This window comes from Heteronotia binoei, chromosome 9 (genome assembly GCF_032191835.1).
Source record: "Heteronotia binoei isolate CCM8104 ecotype False Entrance Well chromosome 9, APGP_CSIRO_Hbin_v1, whole genome shotgun sequence".
NCBI classification, from domain to species: Eukaryota; Metazoa; Chordata; class Lepidosauria; order Squamata; family Gekkonidae; genus Heteronotia; species Heteronotia binoei.
The window spans coordinates 43708362-43731325 of NC_083231.1; the positions used below are offsets into that span (position 1 = coordinate 43708362).

General features: G+C 45.1%; 1 protein-coding gene across 1 annotated transcript; it reads left to right on the forward strand.

Moving 5' to 3' along the window:
• Positions 1-16791: 16791 nt before the first annotated feature.
• Positions 16792-22731, forward strand: SCRG1 (stimulator of chondrogenesis 1). Its single transcript, XM_060247372.1, has 3 exons — positions 16792-16923; positions 20537-20730; positions 22524-22731. Exons 1-3 carry the CDS (start codon positions 16792-16794, stop codon positions 22594-22596), a joined length of 399 nt encoding a protein of 132 aa, XP_060103355.1. The 3' UTR covers positions 22597-22731.
• The last annotated feature ends 233 nt before the right edge of the window (positions 22732-22964 follow it).

The window sequence follows — 22964 nt, forward strand, 5'->3', positions numbered from 1 at the left end:
GGCCTTGTGAGGGATTGGTGGATTGAGGCGCACACTAGAATAGAGTTGTGGCTGACATCAATATATCACTCCAGTAGAACACTGAAAGGGTACGATATACAAGGTTCATTTTGGGGTAAGAACACACCATACTAATGTAGTGACTTATAAGATGTTCCTATAATGTACTTGAATAGTGTAAGGAATTATGAAGGAAGGAAGGGGAAAACCTGAGAGAAATTGGGGTTCTTTAAATATATCATCCCACTATTTTAGTTATGTGCCATGCCAACAAAATCTGTCATAATGTTCCTTTTGGCATCTTAGAGCATTTTTTGGTCTTTTTGAAGAAGTTACACATTTTAGTTGGCTGAACAACAAAAAGGGAAACCCAAGGGACCTGGCGCTGTTGCATTCAGGCACAAAACAGCATGTTTTATTAGGCTGTTAATACACACCTTGAGTATCTTAAGGAACAAAGACCTACTTAATGGCCTACTAACACATTTAACTAACACATGCCTTCAAGTACGATTACATAAGAACTGTACTTTAAGAGCACCGAAATAGGATCCAATCGATAAAAGATTGTTTCATGCATTACAATATGATTACAGTCATTAATTTAAGAACAAAATACCAAAGCCTCAGAAGCCCCTGGTACAAAATTCCAGAATTCATTGGTTCCTCAAGACTATTTACTATGACACACACACACCACACCTTATGCAACTAGCAAGAGCAGTTGACAACTAGTTCATGCAGCTGTTACAAGGCATGGCACCAGTGAGAAAACCCTAAATCAGGGGTCCCGAACCCCCAGGCTGTGGACCAGTTCCAGTCAATGGCCTGTTAGCAATCGAGCCACAGAGCGAGGCACCACCCCTTTCACCCACCTGGGATCTGGGTGGATGAAAGAGACAGCATGAGCAGCTAGGATTCTCCTGGCACAGAGATGGAAATCTCAGGAAATTCCCACGAGAATGGACTTGGTGGGGAAAATTCTGGAAACAGCAGAGCTGGACTTTCTATCCCAGCTGTTGGCTGGGAATTCTAAAGAACAAACAAGAAAATTTTATGCCTGGTTAGACATTCAAGACTCTTAAGATTCTCTGGTGTGAACTTATTTCTCCTTCCCCCCCACCCCGTATTTAATATTCTAAAATTGCCTTTACTAGAATTGTCAAAACTAATAGACAATTTTAACAATAGACTTATGCTATAAAATTTTAAAATGTGGATAATGTTTAGTTTAGACATATTAATATGGGACAATTCATGTAAAGAAAGTATTATAGAACTAAGCTTGTACTTTTTGAAAGTATTTTTATGCAGAACAAGGTCAAAATGCATTGTGCTTTCTATTCCCCCTATTTCCTACCCTCAATCTTTTCGAAATTAATAAAACTTTTGAAAATGGAAAGAGACAGCATGGCCTTGCTCTGAAGCAGGAGAGGCAGCCTTGGAGCAAGGCAGAGCAACCCCACCACCCCTTTCACCCACCCAGGACCTGGGCAGATGAAAGAGGCAGCCCGGCCTTGCTCCAAAGCACCACCTCTTTCATCTGCCTGGGTCCTGGGCAGGCAGAAGGGGCAGCATGGCATTGATCTTCGCCTACTCCTCATTTAAAGATCCCCATGGGGGCAGGGGAGCAGCCTGGGGCGGTAGGAACCCCAGCATCCCGCCCCCCCCAACCACCACCACCACCGGTCTGTGGAAACATCATATTTCATAAAACCAGTCCCTGGTGCAAAAAAAGGTTGCACAGGTTTGGATGTGGCAAATCCAAAGGCAAGCGGAAGAGGGCTTAGCTCCTTCCAGGGCTGATTTGACCTTTGAAGGTGACTCATAGGGCCAGGTAGGGCTGCCAGTGGGAGGGAAGGCTGAAGAGGAGGGACAGATAAAGGTAGGATGGCTGGTGGTCGGGAAGGAGAGAAGGAAGCAGGAAAAGGCGGAGGCTTTGGGGGCCTGCAGGGAAGGGAAAGAGGAAGTAGTGGAGGAATAGAAAATGACATGTCTTGCAAATCCTTGTGGGTCTCCTGCTTGTGTATATCCATATATGTTTGTGTGTATAGTCCCTTTAGAGGGTTAATGTCACAATATTAAACAGTTGTAGACAGTCCCTAAATCAAAGAAGCTCTAATTCTATGTGGTCTATTTGAAAAAGAAATCCTGTAGTGCAGCAGCAGGTTGAATAATCCAGAATATACACCCTAGTTTAGCAGCATTGTTTAGGAAGCATCTTGCTGCATTAGACCAAGACCTATCCACCCCAGCATGCTTTGCAAAAATCCTAAGAACCAGCCCAGGTCATTTTTATTCTATTTTGGGGATTTACACCCAGGTTTTTGATCAACTGATCTTCAAGGTGGTTTTAGAATCCAAAGTGATGTACAGTGAATGGATCCACTCTACCTTTTCATAAATGTTTTCCTAAAGGAGTGCTGATACATTAATTTGTACCCTTTCCCTAAAGTGTATCAAACATCTATTATCTCTTGACCTTTATAAAAAAAAACAGAGATAAAGTACCTACTGAGTGGGTTCTCCAAAATTACTTGGAAAGTTGCTTGTTAATGTTGTGCGATGAACACTCTACATATAATCAGTGCTATCCTGCCCTTCTAGGTCATTGTTAAACAAGGGATACTGAAGTCAATGGGTCTTCCAAGAAAATGTGTTCACTTTTTTGGGGGGGGGGGAGGGCCACAGTGGTATTTAGAGAGTTCATTAGTGCCCTCTGCTGGCCTGTTCATGAATGGCAACAAATAAACTTTTGTTTTCATTAGTTGTTCAGCATGATGAAAGATTACATTCTAAATAAAACTTTGTTAGTCTTAAAGGTGCTACTCAATTCCAACTTTGTTCTATTGCTTCAGACCAATACAGCATAATGAAGATGTTTAACAGATTCAAGGACAGCCGTGCCTGCCCCAATCCTACAGACAGATTCTTACCTGATGGATCTACAAGAAATCTTTTTGGAACTAAAGTATCCATAAAGTGAAGTCAAGAAACAGCCAGAAATAGTATTCAGAGAAAACCTGTTGCTAAACAGACCCAAAACAGACTATAACAGAACACCACTAGTGGTCCCATACAGCTCCCAACACATCATCAGCAATTTACAACCTCTACCAGGTAATAACAGTTCTCTTTCACCAGTACGGAGGGGGGGGCTTTTCTTGAGCACAGACAGCCACCAGATCTCAAATAACCCCTCACCCACAATAATACAACATCTAATTTGAACATAAGCACTGGTACGAGAGTTTGCAATAAATCCAGATGCCACATTTGGTGCCACATTTGCTGCCACAAAGTAAAAATGACCTGTTTGCTGGACCTAACAATATCAACTACAACATCTCAGATTTATTCACATGCTCATCTTCTAACACTGCATATGCCATTAAATGTCAACAATCCCCTTTGGTTCTCTATATAGGACAAACAGGTCAAATACTATGCCAAAGGATAAGTTGACACAAATATGACATCAAGAATCATAAGACTGAGAAACCTGTAGGAGAACACTTTAACCTTCAAGGACATTCAGCGGGTAACCTTAAAGTAGCTTTTTAATCGCATTTTGGGTGCTCAAAGGAGATTCATTCCTCCCCTTTTAACCAGGAGCTCTCCTATAACACCCCTCAAATGCCATCAGTAGACAGCATGGCATATATAAGTATTTGAACTATCAGCATAATAAATTTATTATATAGCTTAGCAGGGCTTTTTTTGTAGCAGGAATTCCTTTGCATATTGGGCCATGCACCCCTGATGTAGCCAATCCTCCAAGAGCTTACAGGGCTCTTATTGCAGGGCCTACTGTAAACTCTTGGAGGATTGCCTCAATATGCAAAGGAATTTCTGCTCCAAAAATGTATGTAATTTAATTATGATGAATAATTATCAATGGTGATTCACTAGACAGGCAAATAAGCTTCCTGTTTGACTCTATAAGCCACTTCCTGAATGGCAAGAGGAAAGAGACATAAGCATATTTGTTCACTATTCTTATGCAACATGAACCAATACATTAGGAGCCCTCATTCTGGTGGTGGCTCGGGATAGTTTAAACCTCCCCCTTGAATTCCTGCTCTAAAGAGAGCGAGTGTGGTGTAGTGGTTAACTGTGTTTGATTCTCCACTCCTCCACATGACCTTGGGTAAGTCACAGATCTTAAAGAACTGTCCTCCTCAGTAGAGGAACATACAAGTTAACAAGGTAGGAAGACAAACATACTCCAGCCACAGCTGGTCTAATAAAATGGGTCTTTGTTTTTTATTTATTTACAAGATTTATATCCCCCCCTTCTCATCAGGACCACTGAAGTGGCTAACAGATAAAAAAACATACATAATAAAAACCTATCTTAAAAAACATTAAACACAAGCAAAAGTCACGTCATTCAAACAATTCAAATCAAATCAAAATACACATACAATAAAATATGCATACATTAAAAGCAATTAAAATAGGAAGGAGGGATCATTGATGAAATGCCAGACAAAACAAAAAAGTCTCCATCTGCTGTCAGAAGATGGCAACAGGAGGTTCAGTCTCAGGAAAGTTTTAGAGTTTTGTTTACCCAGTGGTGAAGGCTGTCTTCAAGGTTGCCACCTGCCTAATCTCAGAAAAGGGAGGGAACCCAAAGCAAGACTTCAAGAGATGACTATAGAGGTTCAATAGGTTCATAAGGGAGGTGGTGGTCCTTTGTGTAGGTTGGCCCAGTACCTTGAATTGTATCCAGAAACAGATTGGGAGCAAGTGAAGATGAACTAACTCTGGATGGAGTAATATAGTCCCTACAATATAGGTACTACTGTCCCTTGCATATGTTCTTCAGGTACCATTTTCTATAAAGGTGACCTGTACTAATTAGCCTGACCAATTTGTGGGGCTCAAAATTCTTTAGCTCAGTTTCAGAGCAGTGACTGCTGGCACCTTCCACACACTCATGGGCAAAGGACCTTCTCTGGCGCTTGATAGAGCTCTTCATATGGTTGATTTTCCCCTGGGCCTTCTTCCGTCAAGGGGTTCAGTCAAGGCAGTGCACATAAGGGTCATTTCAAACACATACAGCGTTGCCATCCCAGGTTGAGACATTCCTGGAGATCTGGGGAGGGAGCTCAGAAAGATATAATGCCATAGAATCCACCCTCCAAAGCAGCCATTTTATCCAGGGGGACTGATCTGTTGTCTGGAGATAAGTAATACTTCTCGAATATCTCCAGGCCCACCTAGATGTTGGCAACCCTACAAAGTAACCCGTGAGACATGTGTGATGGACAGCTAACTGCTGATGTGTTATACTAGTCTGAGATCTTTGACTGACAGGGGGTTCAGATGGAATACTACTGTTAACCTGAGGGAGTGGCAGTTAGAAAGGAAGGGAGAAGAATGTTTTGTGACAAATAAGCTTGTGCCTGTTTATCTGAGAAGTGACAGCCAACCTCTCAACAGTTACAGACACAACAGTTACAGAGAACAAAACAGGCAGCTACGTTTTTGTGACAATCTATTACACAAAATTTCCCTCATTTTTGTTTTATTCCTGAAGGGTTCTTAATCCAATAGTCACACTGAGGCAGTGAAAAATTTCTAAGACAACTTCATTGTGCCATGGCCAAGGAATGCATTCTTTTTGCTCCTTCCCCATAATACCTTAAATTTTTGCCCCAGTTTATGTCATCTTTGCAGCCCTTCCATTACACGGTTACAGAGAATGGCAACTCAGTACATCCAGGCATCTGCAGAAGTTGGCTAGCTTAGCTAGTAGGGTGCTGTGCATGTCTAAGAATATTTTCCCACATTCTTGGGGTCTTATCTAACGATAAGAGCTGTGCTCAGCCGGCTGAAACTGCTTCAGACGCTTCCAGCTATTCTGCTAGTTCCTAGGGCACAAGAGTTCATTCCTATGCAAGCAGAGCAAGCAGCATTACAAAATGGAGTTAGTCGTGCTATTTTTTTCTTCACCTGTTCACCTGCCAGGTTTAAAACTGAAACTTCCGTTACAGTTTGACATGACCATTTCCCTAAAAAATGAAATACAGCAGTTTATGGACTGTGAATTAACATCAGCCTCTCGTGTGCCTTAATCAGACATACAGCAACAATGGATTTTTCAGTTCCGCAGCAACTAGGCTGGGCCAGAATATATCTCTATCCATTTAAACATGGGTGGGTGGGGGGCAAACAGAGAAACAAAGAAGAAAAAGGAGCTACTCAGCTAAGGGGGGTAGAGTAAGTGAGGAACCATCATAGTGAACGAGGCTGCACAATAATGATAAGGTATCTATAGCACTTTTAAATGACCAAAGTACTTCTTGCAGCAATCCTTATTACAACGTCTCTGTAAGGTAGGTGAGCATCAATAGCAACCTTGATGGTAGTTGAGTACTTATTAGTAGGACAGTGGAATGGAGCTGCTGCTGGACAAGGCAGGGAATTCTGCATTCCTAGTCAATGTGTTTTAATTTATAAAGCAATATTTTCCCACATTTTGAAACATGCAGACAAATATTGGGTTGGATCCAGCCAGCTTTGTTTTTTGCTCCATCTCAATTAATCCTTCCCCTTACAATAATCCCCACTCCACATGGGGTTTTGTCTAGCTCCCTTTGGTGTGCTCCCTCCCCGCTCCTTTTTTTGCCAGTGGCCAGGGCTTTTTTTTGAAACAGGAACTCCTTTGCCTATTAGGCCACACACCCCTGATGTAGCCAATCCTCCAAGAGCTTACAGTAGGCCCTGTAAGAAGAGCCCTGAAAGCTCTTGGAAGATTGGCTACATCAGGGGTGGGTGGCCTAATATGCAAAAGAGTTTCTGCTACAAAAAAAGCCCTGCCCACTGGCAAAGATTATTGGATCCAACCTATTATTTGTGAATGTTTTAAGAACCCACCCACAGAGGCCTGATGAGGACTAAGCATGCTCATCCTCCAGGGGGACCAGAATGCTGAATACAGTTCAGAGTATGCTAAATGGGGCAAAAGGAAAACACCAAGTGAGGGAAAGAGGCCTAAACGCATGGACATGCCTTATATTGAGGGTGGAACTTGCGCCTTTAATAAAGGCTTAATGTGCGGAAATGAAGAGCTGAAGCTTTTCATGGCATGGATTAAAGTATCACCTGGCAATTAACATCTCATTAAGCTTCTACAAAAGTGACAAAACCTTTTCTGGCAGGTCTGTTGGCAACTCTACTTGTACCACAGGCTATCTGTATGTGATTTATAACCCATTCCATTCAGTATCTCAGGGAATGTTCTGTTAATTATAGTCCTTGGAGCTTCAAAGGGGAGCATATTCTCTCAAGAATCCCACCTATGCACCAGGTTGAGATTAGAGCATTGAGTGAAGTGTTGGGCGGCTCTTCTCAGTAAGGGCTCTTGATCAAGAGCCAGCCTAAGCAAGGGGCAATCCACATGATACAGTCCATTGCAGGTCTCATCTAAGATCCTACCAGGATGCTGAAAGGAGGTTTTTCAGGGAGCTTTGTTTGTTTAAAATATATGTCCATTTTTCTCCTGGGGATCTCAGGACCCAAGGCACATGCTCCCCTACAACAGCTTTGCTCAGAGCTTTCTGAAGGTGCCACCCTGCAAATGGGTAAGATGAGCTGCCTGTACACATTCATCTCTGTTGTGGCCCCCTCCGTTTCTGTCATTTGGCAAGCTGTCTAAAAGAGAGTTGTTCAGGAGGGCATGTTTATAATGGGAATAGGGCTAGGTTATAATAGAATGGTTTAAAACGGTGCTTTAATACAAAGCATGGGACTGTGACCTATGCAACTTCATAGAGTACATACTATCCTGTTCCCACTGCATTGTGTTCTATTTATGCAACACCCTTTTCTGCATTATTTAACATAACATGCTTTATACACTTTATTTTGTTTCAGATTCCTGTAATCCTAATTGCATTGCTTATTAAACACCTCATTTGATTGATTGCATTGACTTACATGGTGTAATCCACCTTGAGTCTCGATGAGAAAGTTGGACAATAAAGTAAGTAAATAGAGCTGGGAGGGTAGGAGCCCCAGGGAAAAGGCTGGGGCCCAGACTATTGCTGAATATGCCTTCATGGCACAAGTATTCCCTCTTCGCTAACCTACGTTTTTATGCTTTGTGTGCATCTTAACTGTTTTGTATGTGTTTTAACTGCTTTTAAAACTTGTTTAAACGGTGTGTGATTGGAAGGCAGGCTGGTTTTAATGGTTTTAAAATGCAATTTTATTGTATTTATTTATTAAAACATTTATACTCTGCCTTTCCTCTTGATTCAAGGCAATTGTACATTTTACATTGTTAGCCATCTTGATGGCTCTTGTGAGGGCAGAAAGGCAGGATACAAATTCTGTAAATAAATAAATATTCTCCCTTTGGGGGCTCTTAGCAAAGCAGCATGTAGACAACCACTGGCCTGAATTTTTTTTAAAAAATATACCACTAGGTGGCGCTAGGAAACCTTAAATTGGGAATTTTCAAACCGCAACAATGAGGGCTATTTTACCATAAGTAGTTCTTGCTCTTCTGCCTGGCCATGGCTCACAATAACACCTTGCAGTTCCATGTGGCTATACCACAAGATAAAACAGAATAAGGAAGAACAATGTAGATGACTCTGAGATCCCTGAAGGAGATGCAACGTTCATTGTAGTGGTTAGAGTGTCCCATAAGGAACTAGGGAACCCAAATCCAAATCCTCACTCTGCCATGAAGCTCATGAGTAAGCCAGTGTGGTGTGGTGCTTAAAAGCAGTAGATTCTGATCTGGAGAACTGGATTTGATTCCCCACTCCTCCATGTGCAGGATCAGTCATAGATCATAGAGCTTGATGGTACCTCTGCGGTCATCTAGTCCAACCCTCTGCACAATGCAGGAAATTCACAAATACCTCCTTTCTCAGAGCTGTTCTCTCAAGAACAGTTCTCTCAGAGCTCTCTCAGCCCCACCTACTTCATGGGGAGAGAGGAAGGGAAGGAGATTGTAAGCCAATCTTGAAACTGAGTGAAGGGCGGGGTATAAATCCTACTCTCCTCCTCCTCCTCCTCCCTGGGTGCCCTTGGGCCATCCTGGAGACTCTCAACTTAATCAACTTCACAGGGTTGTTCTGGGGATAAAATGGAGAAATGGAGAAAGGTGGGGGTATAAATGAAATAAATCAATTATCCTGCCCACATATCGAAAAGTGGAGCAATCTTCTGTGTTTTTGTTTTCAAGGCTTCTGAACTGACAGCTGAGAAGTCAGAGCCATGCCTCACAGTCTGACAAGTGTATTTGGACTTCCTAAATATTTTCCATTCATGGCTTCAGCACACTACTCAGCCAAGCGTCCTGGCCAGTTATTTGTAAGAGAGCCCAACCCTTTCTGTGCCTTTTGTTCCCAGCTGGAACAGGTGCAGGCAGGTTGCTCGCATGGTTGACATGTTCTTCGTTGGTGTTCTGAAATGCATTCTGGGTCATTCAAAAGCTTGGCTCCATAGGTGGATTATTCCATTACAGTCTCATCATGCTGGTTCAGTGTTTCTGCTCCTGTGAAATCAATGCTGTACTGGCTTTGAAAGAGAATGAAATGGATTTGTGGAAGAGAGTTCCATAAGGCTACTTTTGAACATGAGTGCTAGGAGGCAATCTCAATGGAAGGCCCTGTTCTTTTGGACCTCCAGGGCAACTGGTTGGTCGCTGTATGAAAAAAGATGCAGGGCCAGGGCTTTTTTTTTTTTTTAGCAGGAACTCCTTTGCATATTAGGCCACCCCAAGTCCTCCTGGAGCTTACAGTAGGCCCTGTACTAACAGCCCTGTAAGGTCCAGGAGGATTGGCTACGTCAGGGGTGTGTGGCCTAATATACAAAAGAGTTCCTGCTACAAAAAAAGCCCTATGCAGGGCTAGATGGACCACTTGTCTGGTCCAGCAAGGGCCACTTATCTTATATCCTACTAGTCAACCTGGCCAGATCTGCAGACTGGACCCATTTACAGACAAGGTATATTGTCCTACAAACCTCTCACTGAAAAGTGAGAGGGGAAGCATAAATCCCTTAAAACAGAGGAGCCTTGTTCATGCACGTGCAGACAGCACTTCTCAGCATGGCTAGCAGAGGGAAGCCCTTCAGGCAGGTGACAACTGACAGGTGTCTTTCTGCCCTGTGAAATGGCAGGATGGGAGGGCAGAATGCCATGGAAAACTGCAACCACCACATTATTTGGCTGGGATAGAAGTCTTTAAATTCTGCCCCTTTCTACCACTGCTGCTGCAGTTGCCAAGTCTGGTACAACCCCTGTGCCCAGCACAGCTCTCCACCTCACAAGCACAGACAACACAGGTGCAGCAATGCTGTGGTTGAGATTAATGCTCGTGTAGCAGAAAAGCGGAACTACTGCTTGCCATGTCATCAGAAAGAGCAGCTGCACCCTCTGTGGGAATTACCCCCAGCTGCGCCTTCCTTATCTTCCAGGCTTCTTCCTCTTTCTTCATTTGCTCAGTGGTGAGGATTGTGTGTGTGTGGCCAGGGTGGAATGGGCCTGCTTTTCTCTCTCTCCAGTAAAGTGCCGCTGCCACCAGACTTTTGTAAGAATTGCCTGCTGGGAGGGTCAGGACTCCCAGCTTCTTTCCAAGTTCTGAGGCCTTGCCTCTGTGTTTCCCATTGCCCAGCACTAGGTCATCATGAGGACTGTTTACTGCCTTTTGTACCTCTGGAGGAATAGCCACTTGCCAACTGCCTTCCTTCCTTTTGGCACTCATTTTAAAATAGCATGTCCAAGACAGTGGAGGTCCTTCTGGAACAGAGAACCACTACCAGAATCATTTTTATTAAGTATTTATTAAAAAGGATATGTTCACAAGCATACTTTTAGCACAGCACCAGACTAAGCAACATGCCCTATAAGATGTTAAAATATAGGGCACGCTCCTTAGTTTAGGAAGTTACAGGTAACTGCAGAGTTACCATTACCTTGAAGCTCCCTTCAGCTGTCCAGGCAGACCACATGGTTAATGGCTGCCTCCTCCAGACCTCAGTTAAGAGCTCTGTTTGCTGTGATGGACTCTGCACCGAAGAGAGCTTACTCCTTGCTCTCCTGAGCTTTATCCCCTCTCTTTCCCCCCATCAACTGAGCAGGTTAGGCCAGGTCAGAAAAGTCTTTCCTGAAGTTTCCAGAAATTTCCCTCCTGAAGTCTTTCTAGTATTTAATTCCTCCAAATCTCTGTTCCCTGCTTGGGAAAGGGGGACAGCTTGACCCACTCATTATCTCTCCTGCTAGATTTGTTAGCATTTGTATAAAGGTGGGCCGAGGTATATCTGAAAAGCAGTTGAATTGAAAGCCCCTTCCTGCCTGCTTTCTGCCCAGAGAGGGAAAAAACTGTTAAAACTCAGAGTGAAGGTTTTGCTCATTTCAAAGCGCCCATGAAAAAAATAATTTCTTCACAGGGATGGGGAGTGCATGGGCAGAAGATGGGAGGGAAACCAGGTGAGCAGCAAGCTGACAAGGGGGGGAGGGGAAGGGAGGCAAGAGGTCAGAACACCAATGGGGAGAAAACTGACAGTGGGGAGGGGTTAAGCAGCAAACTGATTATGGGAAGGCAAGATAGCAGAACCCCAACAAGGGGAAAGCTGAGCTAGTGCTGCACTGAGAGTGAGAGGAGCAAGCTGGGCAAGGTACAAACTGGTGATGGAGGGGATGCGAGCAGACAGAGCTCCAATAACGGGCACTGGGGGGGGGGGAGGTATGTAGGCAGAGCAGCTCCCTTTCCAAATACCAGCACCTTCAGAATTTCAAAATTCAGAACATGTAACGGGATGCCAGAAGAAAAAGATGACCTCCTATATTACATGCAGATTATTCTTTTTAATTATGTATGCAGTGATATCAGTATGTACCTCACAGACATTTACAGGCAAAAATGAAAACAGGCAGATCTCAGACTGCAAGGCATTTATAATTCAGAAACAGACTAAGGAGAGAGACAAGGTGAACATACACAGATGCGTTTACATGCCAAGGAGGACAACAGAAGTGGCAGCTAGATAGTACATGACAAGCATTCGTTGTGCTTCAGGTCCTTTTTTGGGGGGGAATAGAGTAAAACATCTCTCTCTCTCTCCTGAGCAAAATGTGACGTGTAAACAAAAAGCCATTCCTAGCTGCAGTTTCAGGGCCAGCTGCATATAATAAAGCAGCCATATGGCATCCACTTTAACAGAGTGATTTGGGAAGCAACAGGATGCAAACTGCCTTGTGTGCCAAGGGACAGCATAATAAGCACGGTAGGTTACATAGCATATTGATTGCAGATCTTGGGTTAACTACGAAACTCCTCACTAGCTTACCTCACAAGGCTATTGTGAAGGTAAAATGGCATAGTCTTATGTATTGTATGCAATGTTGAACTTCCTGGATAAAGAGTGGAATAAAAACATAATAAATAACATAAAAGGAGACTAATGGCTGCCACGTGACTTCATGTTAGCATGCCTTAGCTGAACATTCTGTATTAACTACTTTCCTGCTTCTGGAAAGACATCAGACATGGCTGGTTGAAGCCGGAGTTAACTAGTAATAGGAAAGGAAAGGTCCCCTGTGCAAGCACCAGTCGTTTCTGACTCTGGGGTGATGTTGCTTTCATGTTTTCACTGCAGACTTTTTACGGGGTGGTTTGCCATTGCCTTCCCCAGTCATCTACGCTTTCCCCCCAGCAAACTGGGTACTCATTTTTCCGACCTCGGAAAGATGGAAGGCTGAGTCAACCTCGAGCCGGCTACCTGAAAACCCAGCTTGCACCGGGGATCAAACTCAGTTCATGAACAGAGCTTAAGACTGCAGAACTGCAGCTTTAACACACTGCACCACGGGTCTCCTCATTTAAAAAATAATAATAAAAATACTTATTTCTAGCTAGCCTGAGCTAAAGTTAACAACAAAAAAATGGTATATCAATCTCTGTTGGTCCAATTGTTTAAATAATGTATATATACGTACTTTATTTTAAATGCTGTTTTAATATTTTAAATGCTTTGCTGTTTGCTACTTCGGGGACAGTATTTGGATGCAAAGTGACATGGAAATGTTTTGAATAAATAATAGTGCTGGAAAACAACTGAACTGAATGCTAGCTGAAGAATGCTTCTCTTGCAGTTCCTTCCCTCTCTGTAGCCCAGGACAAGACAGAACAGAGAGTCTGCCACTGGCAAATAGAAGCCCGGTCAGACAAAGAAGTATTTATCCAGGATGTCCCTTAGCCCCCTCCCCCTTCCTCATTACAACTGTAGCTTAACTCTCTGGTTGGGCATTTGAAATTATTCTACTGCCAGCGAGGTAAGCAATAGAAGCAAGGGAGCAAGGTAAGTCTTTTTCTCTGCAAATTATCCTAATTAATTGGTTCTCTCTGGGCTAGTTACAAGTCAAGCCAGGTACTGATTAGAGGACAGAAAACACTCAGAGGAACTAGTGGCACCATGAGTTTCACAGGAAAGCTATGAGATTCTAATGTGCCTCAGACTTGTGACTAAGGAGCCAAAAAAGGGAGTCTCTTCGTTTTAAGAGTAGAAAAGCAGAGGTTTTTAGTAAGCATAGTGCCGAAGAACACTGAGACTCTTGGCTGGTCATTATTGTGGCAAACAAGGAAGAATCTGAAGAGAAAGTTTTCTAAGATATCCTATTTTCTTCAAAGATATTAAATGGGTTTTTTAATAAAAATCCATCCCCTGCAAAGAATCATAGTATTGATGGCCTTAACAAAGAGATGATTCATGGAGTGGATGAGCAGCTGTCCTCCCCATCATCAAGCACAAAGTACTGACTATCCTGGAAAATTAAAGGGAAGGTTGATAACTTTTAATTTTAAGACATTCTGGTAGAATTAGTGTATTTGTTGTTAAAACTATTCATCAGAATCAAGCCTTTTAATATATGACCTGTATGAGAGCCAATGGAGTATAGCAGTTAGCGCATCAATCGGTGATACACAGGTTTGAATCCTCACTTTGCCATGGAAACTTGATGGGGGACTTTGGGCCAGTCATACATTGAGCCTAACCTACTTCACAGGAGGTAAAATGAGGGTAAAATGGAGGCTATAAGAACAATATAAGCTGCTTTGGGTTCCCACTGAGAAAAAAGAAGTAAATAAATATATGACATGTGAGATATTTGCAGGTATTCAGACCATTAGAGTACTCCCTCAAAACCCAGAAAGTTGAAATATGGTACACACATAGCCCAAGTCAAACTAATTATGGGAAAATCTTGGAATGTGGGCCATTAGAAAGCTCTCCTTTGAAGCATAGAATAGGAAATATATTTCAGAGTCTTAAAGTACTTCCATATTGTCTAGAAAACTAGACTAAGTTGGGGGAGGGACGGTGGCTTAATGGTAGAGCATCTGCTTGGTAAGCAGAAGGTCCCAGGTTCAATCCCCGGCATCTCCAACTAAAAAGGGTCCAGGCAAGCAGATGTGAAAAACCTCAGCTTGAGACCAAGGAGAGCCGCTGCCAGTCTGAGTAGACAATACTGACTTTGATGGACCAAGGGTCTGATTCAGTATAAGGCAGCTTCATATGTTCATAAGCTAGAAAAATTAAAAAATGAGATACTTTCAGTACAACCCTAAGGAAAGTTGTATGTTTAAAGATTTTCCTCCTGTTTGGTATAGCTATACACTGCTGGTTTTGCTGTTTGCCACTTTGCTGAAATACATACATAAATGAATGGTGTGACCAAATGGAGCTCTCCCACTGGCTTAGGGGTGCATTCCATGCACTACATAAACCATTGTCCATCACAGCTCAGTCAGCATCTCCAGCCTCCCATTGGCTGAATCTCTTGACCCCACCAACTACAGTCCAGGGACTACTGAACAAACCACCAAAACAGTCTTACCTCAGACACATCTCCAACTCTTCTCTGTATACTCTTTATCAACTGGCCTCATGAAAGGCATCGCTGGCAACAGATCTCTGCTGCCCCATCATTGGCCCACACAGATGGCCTCCCAGCACACACAGTCTCTGAAGGTCGCAGAAATAGCCAGGGAGCTGCCACCACCGTAATGAGACTAGGTGGTAAGACCTGGCCCCACTGGGAGTGTTTCCTCAGAGGCAATGACTGCAGCCTCTTTCCTGTCATTTCCTCTCTCCCCTCTGCCTTCCCCCTAGCCAGATGCTGTTGCTAGGCAGCCAAGGCTGATTCTTTCAGTAAAAGAAGAGGCTTCAGATGAACAAAACGGCAAACAATCCACCTGTCATGAGCCCTGATGAGGAGGAGCTGGAAAGGTTAACAGACCTGGAGTTGCTGCCAGCCAGTTCCTCAGCTGAACAAACAGTAGCTGGCCCATCAATCACTCTCCAGGCACGATCAATCTCCTTTAAGCTCTCCTCCCATCTCAAGAGTTCAAAGCAGGCTCCAGAAAGAACTTTCAGAGCGAAGACATGAGGCACGCCAATGCTTCAGGTCTCTCAGCCCTGAGTTCTAGCAGAGTCACTGCCACCCAGGGAGCAGGCTGATTGAGACTCCCATATAGCTCCCACCCAGGGCCTGGTAACCTTGTGGAAGCAACGTCTATTCTCTGGCTTGCATCCACACTCCTTCCTGATCTGCTTGATTTCCTTGGCACCCTGACCTTTTGGCTTTTGGACATTGACTTCTGATTCCGGTTTGTGATTCTGCATTGGTAACTTGGCTCCAGCTTGACTTCCTGGACTTTGACCTTGGACTGGCTTTGGACTCCTGCCTGCCTGTACCCTGAGAACATGACAGATTGCTTCCACCTACACACTCACTCCACAAGATGGATGAGGAGGCAAGCGGAGGCTCTGGGCAGCTAGAAGCCTTGCTCACTCAGGTACAGCACCTCACTCAAATAGTAGCTCACCTGCAGCAGCAGTAAGCCACTGTCACTGCCCCAACCAAATGCCCGGTGCTTCCCTCAGAGAAGTTCACTGGGAAGGTGGAGGAGTTTCCTGCATTCCTGGCACAGTGCAAACTGTATGTTGAATTACGTGCCAGAGACTTCCCCAATGACAAGACCAAGGTATGCTTCATTGTCAGCCTCTTAAAGCGGCAGGCAGCTAAATGGGCTACCCCTTTGTTTCTAGCCCCATTGCCCCTGCTGACTGACTACCAGGGCTTTCTGGATCATATGGCGGTAGCCTTTGCTAACCCCCAGCAAGCAGCCACTGCCAATCGGAAGATCCAGACCCTGAAGCAGGGTAGGGACTCGGTTTCCCAGTACTCACCGAGTTCAAGCTTCTGGCCCAAGACCTGGCCTGGAATGAGGCTGCCCTCATGGACCAGTATATGGAGGGGATGGCTGACAAAGTCCTTGATGAGCTGGCATGAGTAGACTGACCGGCCACACTGCAAGGCCTAATCATGCTGTGTCTCCGCATCGATGGCCACCTGGAAAGCCGCCACCAAGTGTGAAGCAGCGCCCGTCCCTCTCAGCTGCCCTGCCGTCTAGCGATGGTGACAATCCCAATGCACACCAGTCCTGAGACTGACTATCCTGAGCCCATGCAACTCGGGGCTGCATGGCCTCGGCTCACCCGAGGAAAAAGCATGGCACCACTTACAGAATCTCTGCCTGTACTGTAGAGGGGCGGGACACTTCTCCTCCGGCTGCCCCGCCAAGCACACCCAGCTCAGTACCGTGCGACCGCCACCAGTAAAAGACCAGCCCCAAGTCTGAGTGGACCCCCTGACTGGGGCACCTAGCTGGGTCCCCTGAACCCTACGTTACTAGCCAGGGCCTGTTTCTCGTACCTGTCACACTCGGCTTACCAGATGGGTGCTCGCTGTTCGTCTACGTCATGGTCGACTCTGGGGCCTCCCGCTGCTTTGTCGACGTGGCCTTTATGAAGCAACACCAGATCCCAGTGCAGGACAAAGATACCCTGACCCTGGTCGAAGCCATCGACGGGCGCCTCCTCTACTGCGGTCCGGTAACCCAGGAGACCCAACCGGTCACGTTTCAGATCCAACACCATCACGAGCAAGTACAATTTGATGTTGCTCACATGCCCCGCTTTCCCCTCATTTTGGGACTCTCCTGGCTCGTAAAGCACAACCCCCTCGTGGACTGGGCACAGGAAAAGCTGAGCTTCAAGGACCCTTGTCCTCACCAGGCCTGGTCAGCCACCCTGGCCGCCGCTGCCCCGGCTGCTGGTCCTCTACTTCCCCCGGCCTACACAGACTTTGCCAATGTCTTTGAGGAAAAGGTTGATGAACAACATCTTCCTTGTCCAGGTCCTGACTGACCACCGGAACCTAGAGCATCTACAGACTGCTCGATGCCTCACCCAGCATCAGATCCGGTGGTCCCTCTTCTTTTCCTGGTTTGACCTCCGGATCACCTACATTCCGCAGAACCAGAACCGGAAAGCGGATGCCCTCTCCCAAAAACCAGAGTACACTGTGCCTCTAACAGAGGAGACCCCAACTGGGCTCATCCTTGCACCCTCGGTCTTCACTGCCACCATGACTCGCCTGACCTTGGCTGCAGACATCCAGGCCAGCCAGGCCTAAGACCCCTGGGCTCAGCAACGCCTCCTGGAAGTGCAAGACAGCCTGGCCGGGGACCTCTCTACCCACCAAGGTCTCCTCCTGAACCGTGGGCGCCTATACATGCCTCTGGGGCCCCTCCGGGCCAACGTGCTCCGCCTTTCCCACGACTCCCTTCCTGCAGGGCACTTCGGCCAACACAAGACCCCGCACCTGCTCACACGGGAATTCTGGTGGCTTCATGTCCGTGCCAACATTGCCCGCTATGTTGGTTCCTGTGAGGTCTGCCGGCGGGCCGAGGATGTACCAGCCAAGCCCCTACCCACACCTGCAGGACCCTAGGACTTTATCACCGAGCTCCCCAGGTCCAAGGGGCACACTTGCATCTTGGTGATGGTGGACCTCTTCACCAAGATGGCTCACTTTGTTCCATGTCCCAAGCCACCCAGGGCTCTTGAAACAGCCCAGCTCTACCTCCAGCACATCTTTTGCCTGCACGGGTTCCCGGCACACTTGATCTCAGACCGAGGCCCCCAGTTCACCTCCCGATTTTGGCAAACCCTGCACTCCAGCTTAGGCACCGAGGTGCATTTGTCCTCAGCGTACCATCCCCAAACGGATGGACAGACTGAACGCACCAACGCCATGCTGGAACAATACCTGCATTGTTACACCAGCTACCAGCAGGATGACTGGGCCGCCTTGCTACCCCTGGCTGAGTTTGCCTACAACACTGTACATGCGTCCACCCAACAGACCCCATTTGCTGCCACCTATGGGTACCACCCTTGCTTCTTCCCCGCAGTCCTGCCCCCCACAGCATTCCCTGCTGCTAATGCGCACCTGCAGGAACTCCGGGCTCTCCAGGACTTGCTCCGAGAGCAGCTCCAGCAAGCTAAAGAGGCCTACAAGACAGCCACTGACCGAAAGTGATAGGTGGGGGACCCCACTGAAGCCCAGGGACCACGTCTGGCTCTCCACTCGTTACCTGCATTGGCCTGGCCGGTCTCGCAAGCTGGACCCTCGCTTCTCAGGGCCTTACCTGATCATGGACCAAATCAACCCTGTTGCTTTCCGGCTACAGCTGCCAGCCACCCTCCACATCCACCTGGCCTTCCACCTGTCTCTCCTTGTTCCTGCTACACCACCGGATCCCATCCGACCGCCACCTCCAGTGCCGTCACTTGCTGTCCTGGTTGATGACGGAGGAATATGAGGTCCACCAGGTCCTGGACTCCCGAATTCACCACAGGGACCTCCAGTACCTCGTGGACTGGGAAGGCTATGACCCCGAGGACTGTTCATTGGAACCCGCGGACAACTTACACGCCCCTGACCTCATGCAGCAGTTCCACACAGCCTACCCTGACCGGGGAGGGGGTCCTGCGGGGGGGGGGGATAGTGTCAAGAGCCCTGACGAGGAGAAGCTGGAAGGGTTAACAGACCTGGAGGAGTTGCCAGCCAGTTCCTCAGCTGAACAAACAGCAGCTGGCCCATCAATCACTCTCCAGGCACCAGCTGATGGGCCAGCTGCTGACAATCAATCTCCTCCCAGCTCTCCTCCTCCTATCTCAAGAGTTCGAAGCAGGCTCTGGAAAGAACTTTCAGAGCGAAGACATGAGGCACACCGATGCTTCAGGTCTCTCAGCCCTGAGTTCTAGCAGAGTCACTGCCACCCAGGGAGCAGGCTGATTGAGACTCCCATATAGCTCCCACCCAGGACCTGGTAACCTTGTGGAAACAAGTCTATTCTCTGGCTTGCATCCACACTCCTTCCTGATCCTGACCTGCTTGATTTCCTTGGCACCCTGACCGTTTGGCTTTTGGACATTGACTTCTGATTCTGGTTTGTGATTCTGCATTGGTGACTTGGCTCCTGCTTGTCTTCATGGACTTTTACCTTGGACTGGCTTTGGACTCCTGCCTGCCTGTATCCTGAGAACGTGACACCACCCTCCAAAGCAGTTATTTTCTCCAGAGGGAGAGAGATCTGTTTTCTTAAGTTCAGTTGTGAGTTGGGTCTGGGTTTCCCAAACTCAATGCCGATTCCTCATTGCAGTTGTGTGGGGAATGGATTCAACATAGGAGGAGCCAAATAAAGGCTTTGAACACTATAGGGACAGAAATAGTTCCTGTTTCCTTCAAAACCATTTTCCTGCATGAAAATCATGCTGAGGAGTTAAGTCACAAATTTTGCTGTTCTGCATGGAGTGTATGAGAGGAAAAACACCCCTCCCCCAACACACACAAAAACAACCCAGACCCATCTCTTTTAAAACTGTAGCATTTAGCCTTCTGAGGGACTGCTATGACTATTCAGCCAATTTCAATCTTGTTTAAATTCACTGTGTTGATTAAAGAAGCAGCAGAAATAGTAGAAATGGGGGCCATGGAGATACCTGACAGCTATGAAGAACAGTGGCTTATGATTACCGACTTCCTTCCAGCCCATCCTCCCTTCCCTTTCAGTGGCCTGCATAAATATTATTTGCAGCACTGCAATAAGCTTTCTTTTTCTTTTTTTAACTGCTCTGCTTCTGGCAGATGTGACAATTTGTGAAGAACTAGAATCTGGGAACTCTGCTTCAGCAATGATTCATGAGTTGGCAACACATCTTCCAATTAAACTGACTCTGTTTCAGTCACAGAACATATTAGCTGATGTGACCTGCTACAACTTTTTCCCTATTTTAACACTTTCAAAAAATCTCGTTGGTGTTGTGCCAATCTTAAATTGACAGCTCTCTCTCTCTCTCTCTCTCTCTCTCTCTCTCTCTCTCTCTCTCTCTCTCTATATATATATATATATATATATATATACACACACACACCCCTTCACATAATTATATAATTTATATCTTGCACTTCAAATTCAAACTCTTGATGGGTACAGTTTTTCAAGGAACCATGGAGCAAAAAAAGAAAAAAGAATTCAACAAAATTTCTCATGAAGACACATGCTTAACAACCTTCTTTGTCCTGTAGGTCTTGCAAATACTTTTAAAAATGAAGACCGTATCCATTCTTCTTTTTCTGGTGACTTAACTCCTCCTTTGTGCAAGCCTCACACCATCGGGCCGCCTCTCCTGTTACAGAAAAATGCTAAGAGACCATGACTGTCACAGGATTCCAGAGGGAATGACCAGCCTTCGATCAATTGATGGAAGTCTTCAAGATCACTTCTGGGAGGGAAAAGGCTGTGAAATGGTCTGTTATTGCAGTTTCAGTGAATTACTCTGCTGCCCAAAGTAAGTTGTTTGCCTTTTCTTCTAACATCACAGTTGGGTTCATAGCTACAATGGATGTACATTGGTCCACAGGCAAGTCTCAAAAGCAAAAGTTGTGTCATATTTTCTGTTAAGACAAAACAAAACAAAAAGCCCTACTGTGTATTAAATACATAGTTTTGTGATATTGCGGTTGGCCCTAAGAAGTAGTACATGAATTATGTTTTTAGAATCCAGCATATGGTTCTGTATAATTAAATTTTATTGAAATCACAACAGAAAATGCAGTTCTTTATATAAGATTACCTAAAACCCTAATCTGTAATAAGAAAAATGCAGTGAATTTTCAAACATGAATGACAAATCATGGCAAAGGAGCATCTGTTTCCCGCCCCCCCCCCCCCCCCCCAATTTTCAGATCACTCACTGCTTTTTGTGTTCTATTTTGTTCTATTTCAGACCTAGTAAACATTCTAATATTTGGGTGTCAGCTGAGATTATTATAGAAGGGGGGTGATAAGCCCACTCTTCTACTTGGGAATAAACTCCATGATCAAATTCCTTTCTTTTTTAATGGGCTTATATCTTTGAATCTAGTACTTTAAATTGGATCCAACCAACCCACTGAGATCTGCTACAGAGTAACTAGATGACAGGATTGTCCATTGGATTTCTTGGTGCAACATAAAAGCTACAGCTACAATCCACAGAACATGAGCCAATCTATCCTGAGCTAAAATCACATTCACTGTGGAATCACATCTAACTTTGGAAGTTGCAAGGGTTGCCCACGGGTGCTCCGTTGCTTCTTTTAAAGATGAACCACAAAGGCCCAGGCACAAAGCAGAGAGACAAGGAGCTTATAACATAATTGGAAGGGGGAATTAATACCGGAAACAAACATCATGCCACAAGGCAGATTATAGGGACAAGAGCAACAGAAGCATCTGGATCTGGGGTGGCCACACTTGCTTAATGTAAGAGCCACATAGAATAAACATCAGATGTCTGAGAGCCACAAGATGTGAACATCAGATGTTGGAGAGCTGCAACACAGCGAGGGAGGGAGGAGAGCAGGAAGGGAGGGAGGCAAATAGATGGGGGAGAGGGAGAAGTGGAAATAAAAGCTTTAACTTTAAATGCCTTCTTCAAGCTGTCAGCTGGTTTGACTTGGAAGTGATTTAAAGAGACAAATGCCTTCTCTAAACTGGCGGGGTGGGGGCTTCAAGAGCCACACGATAAGTGTGAAAGAGCCCCATGTGGCTCCCGACCCACAGTTTGGCCACCCAATCTGGACGTTGGCTAGTTAGCATCTCCTTCTCTCCAATATTTCCATTCAGAAAGGAAGTGAGCACTGTGCAAGATTCTTACATCCCTTTACCCATATCCTCTTTGTCTAAGAAGAATGGGAATTTAGATGTTTTATATTTAAAACTCTAATTCACATGCTATATTGGAAAAAAATGACTAACTAGGTTTCTCTGTTTACACCACAGAGCACAAGATAATTAATTGGAGAAAACAGAAAATTTTGTGCATGTGCTGTGGTTTGCTTTGAATAAAATGAATCCTATTGATTTTGATGTGCCCTATTTCAAAGTAAATATGGATTCCAGGATTGCAGACTACATATGATCAAAATCTCACATATATGGCCAGTACTTTCTAATCTAAAGATCAAGCAGAAATAGCTTTTGTATATGACAAATGTCAATGTTTGATTTTTTAAAATACATATTTGCCTACACATTCATTATCTAGATAAATAGCTATTTCACACTTAAATGATTTAAGTTTCTGGCAATTTCTTTCAGAAGTATTTTCTTTGGGCCAAAGATCTCTTTTGTGATTCCCTGCAACACAGCTCCTGAAGAACACGTTGCATGAGAAATGAAGACAATGCCAAGCTTTTGCTACTGAAGACAGAATAACACTAAAAAACCAACACAGTCATCTCCAAAACTGACAAACAAGCATAACATAATTTCAGTCTATACTTGTGCTATGAAGTCTGCTGCTAATTATAAAATTAATATTAAACACAATGGGGTTACATCAATTCCATTCAGCTAATGGTGGCACCTTCCATCAGTGCAAAAGGCTCTTCCACCAGTAGAAGAACTTTCTGTACTGGAGAAAGACTCCTTGTGACACTGGAAGCTGCTATCAATAGCTGAGTAGAGCAGTAGAATACAATGTAGTGCAGCAAAGCCCTTTTGAAAACCAGAAGCATGCAAGTAAAGGGTAATGTCTGC

Coding starts and splice junctions, on each gene's coding strand:
- SCRG1 (XM_060247372.1), top strand. CDS start 16,792: ATGGTCGACTCTGGGGCCTCCCGCTGCTTTGTCGACGTGGCCTTTATG. Junction 16,924..20,536: donor GCCTCCTCTACTGCGGTCCG/GTAACCCAGGAG, acceptor TAACTCCTCCTT/TGTGCAAGCCTCACACCATC. Junction 20,731..22,523: donor GAATTACTCTGCTGCCCAAA/GTAAGTTGTTTG, acceptor AATTTCTTTCAG/AAGTATTTTCTTTGGGCCAA.